Source organism: Octopus bimaculoides, chromosome 7, assembly GCF_046866305.1.
Source record: "Octopus bimaculoides isolate indiv1 chromosome 7, ASM4686630v1, whole genome shotgun sequence".
Classification (NCBI taxonomy): domain Eukaryota; kingdom Metazoa; phylum Mollusca; class Cephalopoda; order Octopoda; family Octopodidae; genus Octopus; species Octopus bimaculoides.
The window spans coordinates 97,955,564-97,971,215 of record NC_142934.1 but is presented as its reverse complement, the minus strand read 5'-3'; the positions used below and the strand labels follow the sequence as shown (position 1 = coordinate 97,971,215).

The 15,652-nt window shown below is 46.8% G+C and overlaps 1 protein-coding gene and 3 pseudogenes across 2 annotated transcripts in view; 3 read left to right on the top strand and 1 right to left on the bottom strand.

The window, feature by feature from the left end:
- Positions 1–3,633: 3,633 nt before the first annotated feature.
- On the top strand, positions 3,634–4,551 carry LOC149134824 (small subunit ribosomal RNA; annotated as a pseudogene; the record flags this gene model as incomplete).
- A 389-nt stretch (positions 4,552–4,940) lies between these two features.
- Positions 4,941–5,095, top strand: LOC149134823 (5.8S ribosomal RNA; annotated as a pseudogene).
- Positions 5,096–5,617: 522 nt separating this feature from the next.
- LOC149134822 (large subunit ribosomal RNA) lies at positions 5,618–7,419 on the top strand (annotated as a pseudogene).
- A 4,024-nt stretch (positions 7,420–11,443) lies between these two features.
- Positions 11,444–15,652, bottom strand: part of LOC106868843 (S1 RNA-binding domain-containing protein 1) — a 199,390-nt gene continuing 195,181 nt past the window's right edge. For both annotated transcript variants that reach the window (XM_014914279.3, XM_014914277.3), the window contains exon 18: positions 11,444–13,360. In XM_014914279.3, the coding sequence (XP_014769765.1) occupies positions 13,080–13,360 (281 nt within the window). In that variant the 3' untranslated portion in view covers positions 11,444–13,079. The remainder of the gene's footprint in view (positions 13,361–15,652) is intronic.

Sequence of the window (15,652 nt, the reverse complement as noted above, 5' to 3'; positions counted from 1 at the left end):
TGACAGTTTTTCAAATATTTCAAAATTATGATGCTAGGTGTTTCCATTATTTTGTCCAACCTCTGTATGTATTTCCAGGTTTGTGTTTGGGTATATGTACTCTACTACATTCTTAAGAGAATATACCATAATTATATGCACATATATATATATATATGCATACACACACACACACACTCACATACATATAATAGAAGATACTTGCTCAAGGTACCAACTAGTTTCAAATTTTGGCACAAGCCCAACAATTTTTGAGGGAGTGGGTAATTTGATTACATCCATCCCAGTGCTCAACTGGTACTTATTTTATCGACCCTGAAAGGACAAAATGCAGTTGACTATGGCAGAATTTGAACTCTGAATGTAAAGATGGATGAAATGCTGCTAAGCATCTTGCCTGGCATGCTAATGTTTCTGGCAGCTTGCCACCTTATAATAATTGAATATTATAAAGCTTTTTCTAAGGTGTCAGTCCACTCTTCTTAAAGATATAGTAATATTGGTGGAAGTGATTGCTGTAAAATGTGCTGAGTCTTGAAGTTGTTAAGATACTGGGCAACTAGTCTAGAACTAAACAGTGTATTCAATGTTTGGCACTGACCCAAATATCACGTCTGCTACACCAAACCATGGAATGTTCAGACAAGAAGAAAGTTGTTAGCATCCTGTCACTGTCATAACAGTTTTACTGGTATTTAGTTTTCAGTAACTCAATCCATGTAACTGTAATCAGGTACCCTAGGGTGGTAAAATCCAGGATTGTGAGAAGTGTGTAATTGGTATCTAGTGTTAAATTCAATTTCACCAGTGTGTCTCTGTATGTGTGTGTGTGAGTGTGGGGGGTGATTAAAATATGTCACATGAAATTTGATATCAATCATATCTCAAAGATTTCGATACATTTACTGTTGTGGAAAGTAAAAGTAAGTTTTGGTCCTTTGGACTGAATGTCTTTAGTGAATAAATTATTTCTCCATGCAGGTTCGATTCTTAGCTATTGTTAATTTTGGAAAGACATAAGCCTCATAATTCTCTATTTCTTCCCTTTCTAAAAGCTGGTTGACTGCAGCCCTTGCACAGTCTATCGCACCTGTTTCGGAGCGGCTGCACGCGCTCAGGTGGCGTGGAAAAGCAGTGGTCCCACCTTTCGCTGCACGCGCTCAGGTGGCGTGGAAAAGCAGTGGTCCCACCTTTCGCTGCACGCGCTCAGGTGGCGTGGAAAAGCAGTGGTCCCACCTTTCGCTGCACGCGCTCAGGTGGCGTGGAAAAGCAGTGGTCCCACCTTTCGCTGCACGCGCTCAGGTGGCGTGGAAAAGCAGTGGTCCCACCTTTCGCTGCACGCGCTCAGGTGGCGTGGAAAAGCAGTGGTCCCACCTTTCGCTGCACGCGCTCAGGTGGCGTGGAAAAGCAGTGGTCCCACCTTTCGCTGCACGCGCTCAGGTGGCGTGGAAAAGCAGTGGTCCCACCTTTCGCTGCACGCGCTCAGGTGGCGTGGAAAAGCAGTGGTCCCACCTTTCGCTGCACGCGCTCAGGTGGCGTGGAAAAGCAGTGGTCCCACCTTTCGCTGCACGCGCTCAGGTGGCGTGGAAAAGCAGTGGTCCCACCTTTCGCTGCACGCGCTCAGGTGGCGTGGAAAAGCAGTGGTCCCACCTTTCGCTGCACGCGCTCAGGTGGCGTGGAAAAGCAGTGGTCCCACCTTTCGCTGCACGCGCTCAGGTGGCGTGGAAAAGCAGTGGTCCCACCTTTCGCTGCACGCGCTCAGGTGGCGTGGAAAAGCAGTGGTCCCACCTTTCGCTGCACGCGCTCAGGTGGCGTGGAAAAGCAGTGGTCCCACCTTTCGCTGCACGCGCTCAGGTGGCGTGGAAAAGCAGTGGTCCCACCTTTCGCTGCACGCGCTCAGGTGGCGTGGAAAAGCAGTGGTCCCACCTTTCGCTGCACGCGCTCAGGTGGCGTGGAAAAGCAGTGGTCCCACCTTTCGCTGCACGCGCTCAGGTGGCGTGGAAAAGCAGTGGTCCCACCTTTCGCTGCACGCGCTCAGGTGGCGTGGAAAAGCAGTGGTCCCACCTTTCGCTGCACGCGCTCAGGTGGCGTGGAAAAGCAGTGGTCCCACCTTTCGCTGCACGCGCTCAGGTGGCGTGGAAAAGCAGTGGTCCCACCTTTCGCTGCACGCGCTCAGGTGGCGTGGAAAAGCAGTGGTCCCACCTTTCGCTGCACGCGCTCAGGTGGCGTGGAAAAGCAGTGGTCCCACCTTTCGCTGCACGCGCTCAGGTGGCGTGGAAAAGCAGTGGTCCCACCTTTCGCTGCACTTCACGCGTTGTCTCCCATCCATCCGTCCGTGTTGCTGCCGCCAGAAACTGGCCCCTCTCACTTCGACCCGCACCGGCCCGGTGTGCGGTAGTCGGATCGCAAACCTTTTTGCTCGGCGAACTCCTTTTTCACATGTTTCCGGTCGAGGCGTGTGGTGGCTTCACACCCTTCGATTTTGGTGACTCTGGACAACTGTCAGTACAATCACACGGGCTACTATCGACTAGCCTTCACGCGACGGGTCCCCCGTGAGTCCGCCCTATCAACTGTCGATGGCCCAGTAAGTGCCGACCGTGGTGGCAACAGATAATGAGGAATCAGGGTTCGATTCTGGAGAGGGAGTATGCGAAAGGAAGGCAGCAGGCATGCAAATTACCCACTCCTGGCACAGGGAGGTAGTGACGAAAAATAATGATGCGGGACTCTGTCGAGGCCCTGCGATCGGAATGAGTACACTTCAAATCCCTTAACGAGGATCGACCAGAGGGCAAGTCTGGTGCCAGCAGCCGCGGTAATTCCAGCTCCGGTAGCGTATATTAAAATTGTTGCATTTGTAAAGCTTGTAGTCGGAATTCGGGTCTCGAAAATGTGCCCCAGCACGTTCGGGGCGACGGGGCCGTCGCGGGCGCTCCTCACGCGCGTCCACTTCGGTCATCCGTTCGCACTCCCGGCCCTATTCGCCGGTGCGTGCGCTTTCTGGCCGCGGAGCTCTGCGCGCATCGCTGCTGTGTCGGCCGCCCCTGCCGTGTCTTCGCCCGTCTGGTTTCACGCCCGCGCACTCGCGCCGTCTCTCTCCGATGGTCATCGTCGCGTGGGTCGGTGCAGGAGCCACGAGACGGGTGTCGTCGGGCATCGCCGTTCACGTTGCGGTAGCGCGTCAACCACCCAGTCATTTCAGCCCGCACGGTTACTCCGAGGGTGCTCTTCGCCGAGTGTCCGAAGCGGCTGGTACGTTCACTGTGAAAAAATTAGAGTGCTCAGAGCGAACCCCGCCGGCTTGCATACAAAAAGCATGGAATGGTGGAAAATGGCCTAGTCCGCACATCATCTGTCAGTCTCCGTTCAGAACGAGGCAATGATCAAAGGGAGCGATCGGGGCCACTCGTATTGCGACGTTAGAGGTGAAATTCTTGGATCGTCGCAAGACGCACTGCAGCGACGACGTGTGGCATGTACGCTTTCCTCGATCAAGAGCGAAAGTCAGAGGTTCGAAGACGATCAGATACTGTCGTAGTTCCGACCGTAAACGATGCTGACTGGCGCTCTGCTGGCGTTCGCTTCAATGACCCGGCAGGGAGCCTGCGTGGGAAACCATAGTCGGTTCCGGGGGGAATATGGTTGCAAAACAGAAACTTAAAGGAATTGACGGAAGAGCACCACCAGGAGTGGAGCCTGCGGCTTAATTTGACTCAACACAGGAAAACTCACCCGGTCCGGACACCGGTAGGATTGACAGATCGATAACTCTTTCTCGATTCGGTGGGTGGTGGTGCATGTCCGTTCTTAGTTGGTAGATTGATCCGTCTGGTTGATTCCGATAACAAACGAGACTCCGGCCTGCTAACTAGCGTGTTGATTAGTGCTTTTCCGGTAGTGAGGCGGCGCCGAAGCCGTCGTCGGTAGCTCCGCGCGCGGCCCGGACTTACCGTTGCCGCCGCTCTCCTTCACGTCCGGCTACCGCAACCTCGCGGGGCGGTCGCGGCATTGGCAGTGACCCAGTCGGCCCGGCCCGCGCGAGCACGGCGGCGGCACACCGTCGCGCCCGTGCCAGTCGGTTGGCGAACGCAGCGCTTCTTAGAGAGACGGGCAGTAGAAAGCCGCACGAGGTGGAGCGATAACAGGTCTGTCATGCCCTTAGATGTCCGGGGCGCACGCACGCGCGCTACACTGGAGGTATCAGCGGGTGCGTCTCCCCCGGCCCTAGAGGGTCGGGAAACCTCTGAACCACTTCCCGTGATAGGGATCGGGGGCTGGAACCAACCCCGTGAACGAGGAATTCCCGGTGGGCGCGGGTCATCAGCCCACGTCGATCACGTCCCTGCTCTTTGTACAACCGCCCGTCGCTACTACCGATCAAATGGTCCGGCGAGGTCCTCGGATCTGGCTGGCGAGTCTGCTAACGCTCGGCGGCGTTCTGCGCCGTCTTCGGGCGCGTTCTCTGATGGCACGGAGAAGACGACCGAACCCGATTGCTTAGAGGAAGTAAAAGTCGTAACAAGGTTTCCGTAGGTGAACCCGTAGAAGGATCATTACCGCCGGAACCGATCGTCGTTGCCTCCTCTTGCGGCTCGCTTTAACGCGGCGGCGGTGGTATCGTTTAACGAGCGCGACAAACCTACGATCCAGCCAATTTCGTAGCCGCGGCCAGGCCTCCTCGCCTTCGTCGGCCCTCTAACAGTGCAGCAGCAGCAGCAGCAGCGGCGGGCGCCCGCACTCGTGCTGCCAACCGCACAATTCTCATCCAGCCGGCGCCCGCCCGACGACCAGTGCGCTACGCCGACGGTGCTTTGCGGCTCCACAACCCTCGATCTCTCTCTCTAAGTCTTCCTTCCTTCCTCTCCTGCGTCTGCTGGCGGCCTAGCACCTCCGGCCATTGCACGCTGTTCCACTGTCGCAGCCGTTGCTCGCTTTCAGTTTCGATTCGGGGGATCACTCAGCTCGTCCGTCGATGAAGAGCGCAGCTATCCGCGTGAACTGATGCGAATTGCAGGACTCAGTGAACATCGACACCTCGAACGCACATTGCGGCCCGGGATCCCATCGTCTGCCGCTGCCGTTGGCTGCGGCGGGGAGTCGGGAGTCGCAGGAAAGGGCGCGCCGGAAGGAACGGGAACACCTCCTCATCTTTCGTTCCCACTCCTTCTACTTCTTCTGGCCCGATTAGCGCGCGCGTGCCCCTCGATCCTCTGTCTCCCGCAATGCCAGACCGTCATTGTTGCGAAGCGCTGCGACGGCTGCGCCGCCCTCCTCGAATCGCGCAGCCGACATGCTACGGAGCCCGACAGCGGCAGCAGCAGCAGGAAAAGAACGAACGGCACGGATGACGAACGAACGGAACGGACAGACGCCCGGTCTGTCAGCGTCCGCCGCCGTTCGAACGCTCACTCGTCTCGTACGTACGCATCCTCGCCTGTTCCTGGCCGCCGCCGCCCACACCATCGTCGCCTCTGTGGCCGCCATCGCCGCCGCTGTCGGTCGGCGTTCGCTCTGTGGATCTCGTTGCGAGCGTTCGTGCCGGCCAACGACGTGGCTGCAAGCAGTCACTCACCAGCCATCTCCACGCACGCTGCCCTCGACTCGGACGAGACTATCCGCCGAACTTAAGCATATCGCTAAGCAGAGGAAAAGAAACCAACCGGGATTCCCTAAGTAACGGTGAGTGAACCGGGTGAAGGCCAACGCCGAATTTTGTCGGCCGCGCCGGTCGTCGAGAGCTGTGGCGCAAGGGTCGTACACGATCGATCGTTTCGCCCGGCTAGGTTCGGAGTTCCCTCGATTGGGGCTGCCCAGAGCGGGTGCCAGGCCCATTCGGAGCTGGCGGCGATCGGCGGTGCCCTTTCGGCCCGAGAGTCGGGTTGCTTGGGAACGCAGCCCAAAGCGAGTGGTAAGCTCCATCCAAGGCTACATGCGGGAACGAGTCCGATAGCCAACAAGTACCGCGAGGGAAAGTTGAAAAGCACTTTGGAGAGAGAGTTCAAGAGACCGTGAAACCGCCCAGGGGTAAACGGGTAGAACCGCTCACCGCAATCGCGAGGGGACTCAGTCCACTGCTACTTCCCGCCTTGTCGGCGCGCTGGCATTGGTCGCACTTCCCCTCCGATCCGTCGTCGCGACCCGTAACCGTTGGGCCGGTAGGCGCGTGGCGTCCGGGACCCATGCGCTTCTCTCGACCGGGTCCGTCGCTCCATGAAAGCGCAGGCATGGCTAACCGAGGGAGACGGGCTAACGCACCTTGCCCTCAGCAAGCACGATGCAGTGAGTTGTGTGCCGTGTTTTCCGACGCGGCGCGCGACGTGGCCGCCCGCGTGCGAGAGCGCCCAAGCTCCGACGGCATAGCGAAAACGAGAACGTGATACGTCGACGTCGAGGTGCGCGGCGCTTCGAAGCATCGTTCCCGGGTGGGGTCCTTGCGTTCGCGCGACCGCGTTTCCGCGCGCGTCGTCGCGTTCCCTCTCCGACTCAGGTGTAGCAGGCGGCCGGGTACCCGAAAGTTGACGATCCACGCCCGGTCGAGACGAAGTCTGAGGAAAATCAGGTGGAAGTTCGAAGTTTCCCTCAGGATAGCTGGCGCCAGCGGGAGAACGACATGCAATTCCGTCAGGTAAAGCGAACGACTGGAGGCCCCGGGGAAGTTGATGGCCTCGATCTACTCTCGAACTCAGAACTGGCGAAATGGGCTGCTCCTCTCCCGATCGAAGGCGGCCGTATGTTATTGCGACGCGACGAACGCACGGTGCCAAGTGGGCCACTTTTGGTAAGCAGAATTGGTGATGTGGGATGAACCGAACGTCCGGCTAAGGTGCCCTACGCTTCGCCTATTAGATACCTGAAAGGGTGTCGGTCGATATAGACTGCAGGACAGTGGCCAAAGAACTCGGAATCCGCTCAGGAGTGTGTAACAACTCACCTGCCGAATCGACCGGCCTCGAAAATGGATGGTGCTGGAGCGAGCGACCGATGCTGGACCGGCCGGGCGACAGGTTGCGCGATCACCGGCGAGGCGACTTTCCAATGCCTGGTCGAGTAGGAGGGCGCCGCGGGCGCGAACCCGGGTGAAGCCGACTGCAGATGCAGATCTCGGTGGTAGTAGCAAATATTCGAACAAGACCTTCAAAGACCGAAGTGGAGAAGGGTTCCGTGCCAACGGCGGTCAAGCACGGGTCAGTTTGTCCTAAGAAGCGGGCGAAAGCTTCCACGAAAGGCGCTGGATCCGTTGCGAACGAATGAACGAGTTAAAAGCGTCCGGCCTCGCATCGAAAAGGAATCGGGTTAATATTTCCGAACACGAACTTGGAGAGTGCCCGTTCGGCGGCGGGAACACGGCGTGCGGCGGTTTCATACGGGACACCCAGGGCGCAGTGGGCACGAACAACATGACTCCACACCCGGGACGCTGTGGAGCGACACGGCTTCGGGCTCACCGTCGCGTCGGTGCGTGCAGCCTGGCTCCGCCTTGAAAGAGTTTCTACATGGTAATTCAACCTGCTAGAAATAGCAGCTAAATCATATCCTATTTTGAAACAATAAAAGTTTTTTTGTAACTTTTTAAATTTTTATTATTATTATTTTTATTTGTTTCAGTCATTATACTGTGGCCATGCTGGGGTACCGGTGTGAATTTTTAATCGAATGAATAGACCCTAGTACTTCTTTTTCAAGCCTGGTACTTAGTCTATCGCTCTCTTTTGCCAAACCATTAAGTTACAGGTATGCAAACACACCAACACTAGTTGTCCGGCAGTGGGGAAGGACAAAGACACACACATACACACACTTTTATATATATATATATATATATATATATATCTGTAAAAATATGTGACACTTATTCAGTAGCCATGATAAAACTCCGACTTTCGGATGCCGGGGTGGGAGCCCACGCCAACATCTCTTCAGTTATCCGGCCAATTGAAAATTCCTGTGAAAAATGACCGTTAAAAACAAAGGGAAATTACTGTTTTATGATGGCTACTGAATAAGTGTCACATATTTTTACAGATAAATTCCTCTATTTGCATAATATCGAGGTCTCTTTCTTTTGTTGTCCTTCCTGTCAAATATATATATATATATATGAGAGAGAGAAAGAGAATGAGTTTACAATTTAAAGGAATAATTACAAGGTAGAAGAATTCAAGATATAAATGGTTTAACAACATCCCAAGAGTTAATTTCTCTGTTCAATTTTCCTATATATGCATATATGGTGGGGTTCTATCAGTTTCCCTGTACTAAATCCACTCACAAGGCTTTGGTTGGCCTGAGGCTTGTAGAAAACAGTTGCTCAAGGTGCCATGCAGTGAAAGGATGGTCATGGCTGGACTACATTTGTCTGTAGATCTGGTCATTTTTATGAGTCAGATTAAAAAATTGAATCTCAAAGATAAAACGTAATTTATTTTGATGTTAGTTGTGAGAGAATAGTCATATTTTTGGGGAGGGAAATTTTGAAACAGAAAAGAAAGAAACTTTATGTGACGTACATAAAATAAAAACATTGTTGTGAAATACCAAAACCAAACTTTGGTTGGTTAACCACACATGACTGGATAAATCCTGTTTGTAGTAGGTTTCTTTTCAATTGAAGTTGTTTAGCCTGTGTGAGTCTTGATTGAGTGGATTGACAATTAAAGGCACCAGCAGTGACTGTTTCATCTTTTACTTTTGTGAGGGATCCCAAGACCACATTATTCAATATGTTCCTTTCATAAAAGGGTGAGATGTGATTTGTGGGAGATTTTGGCTGTTATTTCTAGGAACCTGTATGTGGTCGACCAACCACGTACATGTTTTCTCATTGGTTCAGCAAGTGTGAGATAATAAAAGAGAAACAGGTAATTCCCAAGCTTTCTGTATTTTTATTGGCTGTTGTCACTGAGGGTAGGAGAGGAAGGGGAAGAGGTTTTCAAGTGAAAAAAGACGTCAATTCATTAAGCAGCAGAGCAATGCTTTTCACAATGTTTTATGTGTGAAAAGAAAGAGGGTATTCAGTACAGAGCTCCGAATGAACTGAAGCGGATAGAAAGATAGACACCAGGTGGTGTGGGTGGTGATATAGTGGAGGAGGAAGTATACAGTTTATAGATGAGCTACAACATGCCTCACACTAAAGACATAGTGATGACAGCTTTCAAATACCAGATTGAAAATTTGTTTCCTGTCACTTAACGCTATGCTTCAGGTTACCAGATGGAAGAAAACATGAGAGAGAGAGAGAGAGAGTGTGTGTGTGTATATAGACACATGCATTTGTTTACTGATTTAACCCTTTAGCGTTTAAACTGGCTATATCCAGCCCCTTACACCTATCCTATAATGTCATTCTAAAGATATAAAATCACATCATCAAAATTTTGAAATTATGAGACAATGTATGGTTAATTCAAAACAATTTGAATAAATAAGCATTACATTTAACAAAATAATCTGAATGCTAAAGGATTAAAGTCAGTTTTCTCATACTAGCATAGATAGGATGAAGACATTATTCAGGTATTGTTTGACAGCCAAATGACTGTCCATTTATGGATTCTTACTGTAAAGATCAGCAACAAAAAGGGAATTTCATTCCATTTGTCTTCAAAAAAGGTGAGCTTGATAGGAAATTGTCAACATAATATCACCACTTTTGCTTGAGTGAAGGCAGAAATGCTTAGCAGTATTTCATCTGCCTTTATGCTCTGAGTTCCAATTTCGTCAAGATCAACTTTGCCTTTCATTCTTTCGGGGTCGATAAATTAAATACCAGTTGTATACTGGTCAATCTAATCGACTGCCCCCCCCCCTCTCCAAAAATTTCGGGCCTTGTGCCTAGAGTAGATAAGAATATCACCTCTTTTGTTTGAGTGAATTCATGCGAAGACATTCACACAAACACACATAAGCAGAAATACATAAATTATCATCATCAACAATTAACATCTGTTTTCTATGCTGGTATGGGCTGGACAGCTTGACAGGAACTAGCAAAATCAGGGGGCCATACCAAGTTCCATAGTCTGTTTTGGCTTGGTTTTTACAGCTGGATGCCATTCCTAATGCCAACCACTTTACAGAGTGTACTGAGTGCATTTTGTATGGCACCAGCACACATACCAATGTTTTTTACGTGGCACCTTGGTTTTAGGACCTCTATCCTGTTGTGGTGGGTGGGTCTTCTTGAGTGCAGCAATGTGCCACATATCTTGGTCCTCTGTCATCTCCTTTGTAAGGTTCAGTGCTTTGAGATTGGCCTGCAACTTCATCCCATGTCTTCCTGGGTCTCTCTCATGCATCACAGGTTCATCCAGATTCTGCTGACCATTTCCACTCACAGGGCATTGGTTAGCCTGAGGCTGTAGTGGAAAATACTTGCCCAATGTGATATGCAGTGGAACTGTACCTATAATTATGTGGCTGCAACTGCTTAACCACACCATGCATGTATGTGTGTGTGTGTGTATGTATGCATGTATGCATGTACAAAAAAAATTGAAAAAATACAAAAATAATATTAAATTTTAGTTTGTTGTTTGCTTTTTTCTATATGCCCATTAACAAACATAAGTAATAGCTAACCGTTTCCTTAATCACAAGCAAGCCAAAAACCAGTAATCATCTCCAGCTTCCAGTGGAAGGGGGAAGAATTTTCCATTGATATGAGTTGCCCACCTCTTGTCTTGGTCCCCAACTTTACACCTGAAATAATATTTATAGGCAATTTTTAATTTGGTGGCAATGTTCTTCTGCTGGTCAGGCAGAGCAAATTTTTCCCAGACAAAACAAAAGTTGCTATGGTGATTCACACAGCCTCTCCTATTCATGATCTAACACAATGAAAACAGTTAAAACAGTTAAAACAGTAATCATGCCGAGCATGAGATACACATACCACATGTGATGGCATTGCAAACAGCACTGAGAGTTACCAAGAACAAACTGATGTATTTGGCATTGCACACAATACATCAGCGCCATCTATTGCTAAACTAAATAATGAACTTTCTCATTGTTAGTTTTATTGCTGTTATTTCTTTAGTAAGTTTTATAATACGGCCTATATCTAGCCGAAAGTATAGTTATAATCTTGTGCATGTGCATAACTCAAAATCCTGACGTACTGGAACAATTTTGAGTGTGGATTCGGAATCAGCATCCTCGATTTAGTCTAAAACATATGCTTTTACCCCAGTAGCAAAATCGTTTGTTGTCCAGTGTAATTGATCAGACAAAATGAGGAAAATAATGAAAAGACACCAAATTTCTTGTTTAGATATTTTGGTTGGTGTACGAGGGTGGATGAATAATGTATTCAAACGTGTTTACTAATATGGATATACATATACAAAAATACCTCTTTCTATACACGTAATTTTAGATACGTTGTCTTTTATAAAAAATGTACAAAGGAACATTAAGAAAAAGAAGAAAAATACTATTAGAATGTTTATAGTTTATTAAAAAAGAAAGAAAAAAAGAACAGAAGACACATATATTCTTTTACTTGTTCAGTCATTTGACTGCAGCCATGCTGGAGCACCACCTTGAAGAGTTTTAGTTGGACCCCAGGACTTATTTCTTAAGCCTAGTATTTATTCTATCGGTCTCTTTTGCAGAACCACTACATTATGGGGACATAAACATACCAACACCGGTTGTCAAATGGTGATGGGGGGGATGGACAAACATAGACACACACAAATATATACATACACATGTATATATACATGTATGTATGCATGTATATATACGCGACGGGCTTCTTTCAGTTTCCATCTACCAAATCTACTCCCTAGGCTTTGATTGGCCCAAGGCTATAGTAGAAGATACATGCCCAAGGTACCTCACAGTGGGACCGAACCTGGTACTATATGGGTGCGAAGCAAGCTTCTTGCCACACAGCCACATTTGCACCTATATATATATATATATATATATATATATATATATATATATATATATATATATATATATATATGCATGCATGTGTTCATATATGTATGTATATATGTATGTATGTGTGTGTATGTATGTGTGTATGTATGTACACACACACAATGTATATAAACATCACTTTTGAGTTGTTCATTTTGGGATGAAATTGTTAAGTAGACCTTAAGTTTTTGACATTAAACCAACAGGAAAGTGCAGTATAAGAACATCTAAATGATTAAAAAATATTGTTCCCCACATCCATTTATGAATAAACAACAATATCTTAGGGCTCTCAGTGTGTGCATATACTGATTATCAAGAAGGCTGCTGAAGAAGAAGAATGTGTCAAAGATGATGGAGACAGAAGAAAGTTGGGCAGGAAAGTAAATATTTTTTACAAACAATGTAATGAAACCACTTTCATTTGTCTACAAGTGTAAAACAAAAACAAGTTAACATTTGAAAATTAAACTGGTCTTCATTTTGTGAGTAGGAAAAATATATATTTCAAATTTGAAAAAACTGTCATTCTTTTTTTATAAAAAAAATAGATTTCTTCATCTAAAAGTCAGTGAAATTAAAACCTCGAAAAAAGCTAATATATTGCCCCAAGGATGATAATCAGATTGACTATTGAGCTGAACTGCAACTGTTTATTTTTACTAGAAAGACGAAAGAGCATATTTTTCTATGTCTATTGAAATTCAGACATGCTTTTTATTTTATAGAATTTTAACTATTTTGTTAAAAATGGTTCTGTGTTTTCCAGTGCAGAAGCATCTCTAAAGGGTTAAACATTATGCGGAAACTAATTTCTATTATTAGAATAAATATAATTCTTGATCATGCAAATGGCCCAGAGATGTAAAATATCTCTGTGCCTAAATTTAACACTTCAGTATTTATATTGCTCCCATATTCTACCTGTTCTATGTTCAAACTAACCAGATCCAGCCTCTTACACCTACCCTAAAATCTCATTCTGAAAATAAAATTCTCACATCATCAAAATCTTGAAGATATGAGATAATGCATAATTAGCTCAAAACAATGTGTATGGATGAGCCTGACATTTGACAGAAAAATATCAATGCTAAAGGGTTAATGTTAAAAACTTAATGTCTATCCGATAGTTGTTCTTAAAGGAAACTGACCAATGACAAACCGATCCGTTTTTTGGTAACATCAAAGTTCGTGACTTTCACTTCGATCTTATCTCCAATGGCTAAGTTTGTGCGATTCTTTGCATGCAGTAGACTTTTATTGATCCCACTCACATGCAGCAAACCATCAGTGCCCACACCAATATCAACAAATGCACCAAAATGAGTGACATTGCTGACACGACCACTCAGCTGTTCTCCCACTTTCAAGTCACTCCAGCCCATCACACTGGTACGGAACAATGGCTTCTCAGACTCTGCATTGAAATAGATAAATAAATAAATAAATAAATAATAATAATAAGAAGAAGAAGAAGACCAACAACAATATAATGTTTTCTTTATAAACTACTAAGGGTTCACAAAAAATGTTGGGGATGGTACTGGACAATACAATGTGGGATTACATAAAAGGTGTGGAAAAAGTAAAAAAATTAGAAAAATATAAATTTAACAAAGATTAAATCCCCAAAAGAGAAAGCCTATCTAGGATTGCTCATGGAAATCCCACAAAAACCATGGAGGTCCTGATCACTCATGCAAGTTCCTTCTCCACATCAGCCATAGGCGCATGTTTAGAATAGGCCCATTCACTTGGACCATTCTTGCCACATTCATCCACCTTTCAAAAGCCATAATAATAATAATAATAATAATAATAATAATTAATTCGTTTTATTGGCCACAAGGGCTAATATCAATTAAAAACATATAAGGACAAAGACAAGACGAAGGTTACAAAAGGTTTTGTCCGAAAAGGTAGGAAAGTTCGTCTAAACAGTGGAAGAAAACGGAGAAAGATATAATGAATAAATAGATATATAAATAGATAAATAGAACTCCCAAAGGGGGAGGCACTTCGAAAAAGGAAAGGTTACACGTGAAAAAACCCATAAAACCACGGGAGCCTGGTCAGAAAAAATAAGAAAGGGGTATAGAGCCCTTTTTCCTTTTACATTACCTTTTTTTTTTCTACAGGTGTATTCTCAGAATTCGTCCATTTATACTGGCCATTCTTCCAACAGTCACCCATCTTTCAACGAATTTGCTATGAGACACCACTTCCCTCTCTACTCTCATCTTCCTTTTCAAGTGGAACTTGAAAAAGTTGATGAGGCCTTGGCCAAAGAGGAAAGTGTCTGTCTTTAGCCCTTTCAAACAAGTCCACCATATCACCTCTTTCGCTACAGCCACTAGGCATAGGAAAATTGCCTTGCCCTCCCGGTTAAAGGAGGTTGGCAGGTCAATTCTCACGATAGATTCAGCTGATAGCCGGATCCGTCCTACACGTGACAGTAGCTGTTTGATATAGACCCACAGGTCAGCAATGCTCGGGCACTGGACGAGTGCGTGCAGAACGGTTTCATCGTCCTGAGCGCACCTCGGGCAGGCCCGGTTGACGGCACTTCCGTGTCGGTAGAGTTTGTCTCAAACAGGTAGCGCACCTCGGTAGCACTGCCAGGCGAGGGACCTTTGGAAATTATCCATGGGCCCCGGCCCGAAAGTTCTCCTGAACAGACTGTTTAGCTGATTATCCTCGACGCCTAGAGTTTCCCCGAGAACGTTGTCGCACTTTTCTCCCACTAACCCTCTATAGAACGCTAGAGTGGAGCTACTACCGATCGCAACAACAACAAAGCACAAGTTACAGATTTCAAGGAGAGTAACTTGGCTGTTGTGTTTATTTATTGGTCCCAGAAAAAACGAGAAAAGTTTCAACCTTATTTTGAAGATTCTAACTCAGAATTTAGGGAACAATGCAAAGTATTTAGTTTACTGGTCTACTATTTTTGCCACTCTATTTTTGTGTTTGAATCAAATAATGAAGATTCCTAACATAGGCACACTCACTCATGCTCTTGCTCAATGGGGCAGGGGTCATCCCAGGCTAATGGTCACAGAGGCATCATCATGCATAGAGCCGATCAGGTTCACCAGTGACCTCTATCACTGGAAGTTCTGTGCTAGCCTTCCTGCATCCTCCAAAATGAAGTTGAACCTCTGGAAATCTTCCTTAATCATGTCCAGCCATCTACAGGGCTTGCCAAGGAGCCTCTTCCAGCCTGCAGCCTGCAAGTAGTTTATCCCGTTCCCCTCTGACTTTTAGTTCATGCAATTGAAAAAACCACATTATTTATGGGATGACCCAATAAATGTGTGTGTGTGTGTGTGTGTGTGTGTTTTACCATCTCATTGCCTTGACATTGCACAATAGTTGCAAATGAATGTTACTGCCATGCAAGTGATATCCTTTGTTGCTAATCTTCCATGAAAACATATCTGGTAATGGGGAATATTACCTAGCTTGGAAATGAGAGTTGGCAACAGGAAGAGCATCCAGCCATAGAAAATCCATCTCAAGAAATTCCATGGATGTTAAAATGATGATGAAAATACTATCTGTTAGTCACAACTCTTAACAGAAGTGTCATCCATCCCCATCTTTTTTTTTTCCTAGTGACAGAAGACAGGATTTGAACTCGGGATATACAAAGCCAGAACAGGTAATGCAAGGTATCCCATCTGGCATGTTAGTAATTCTGCCAATC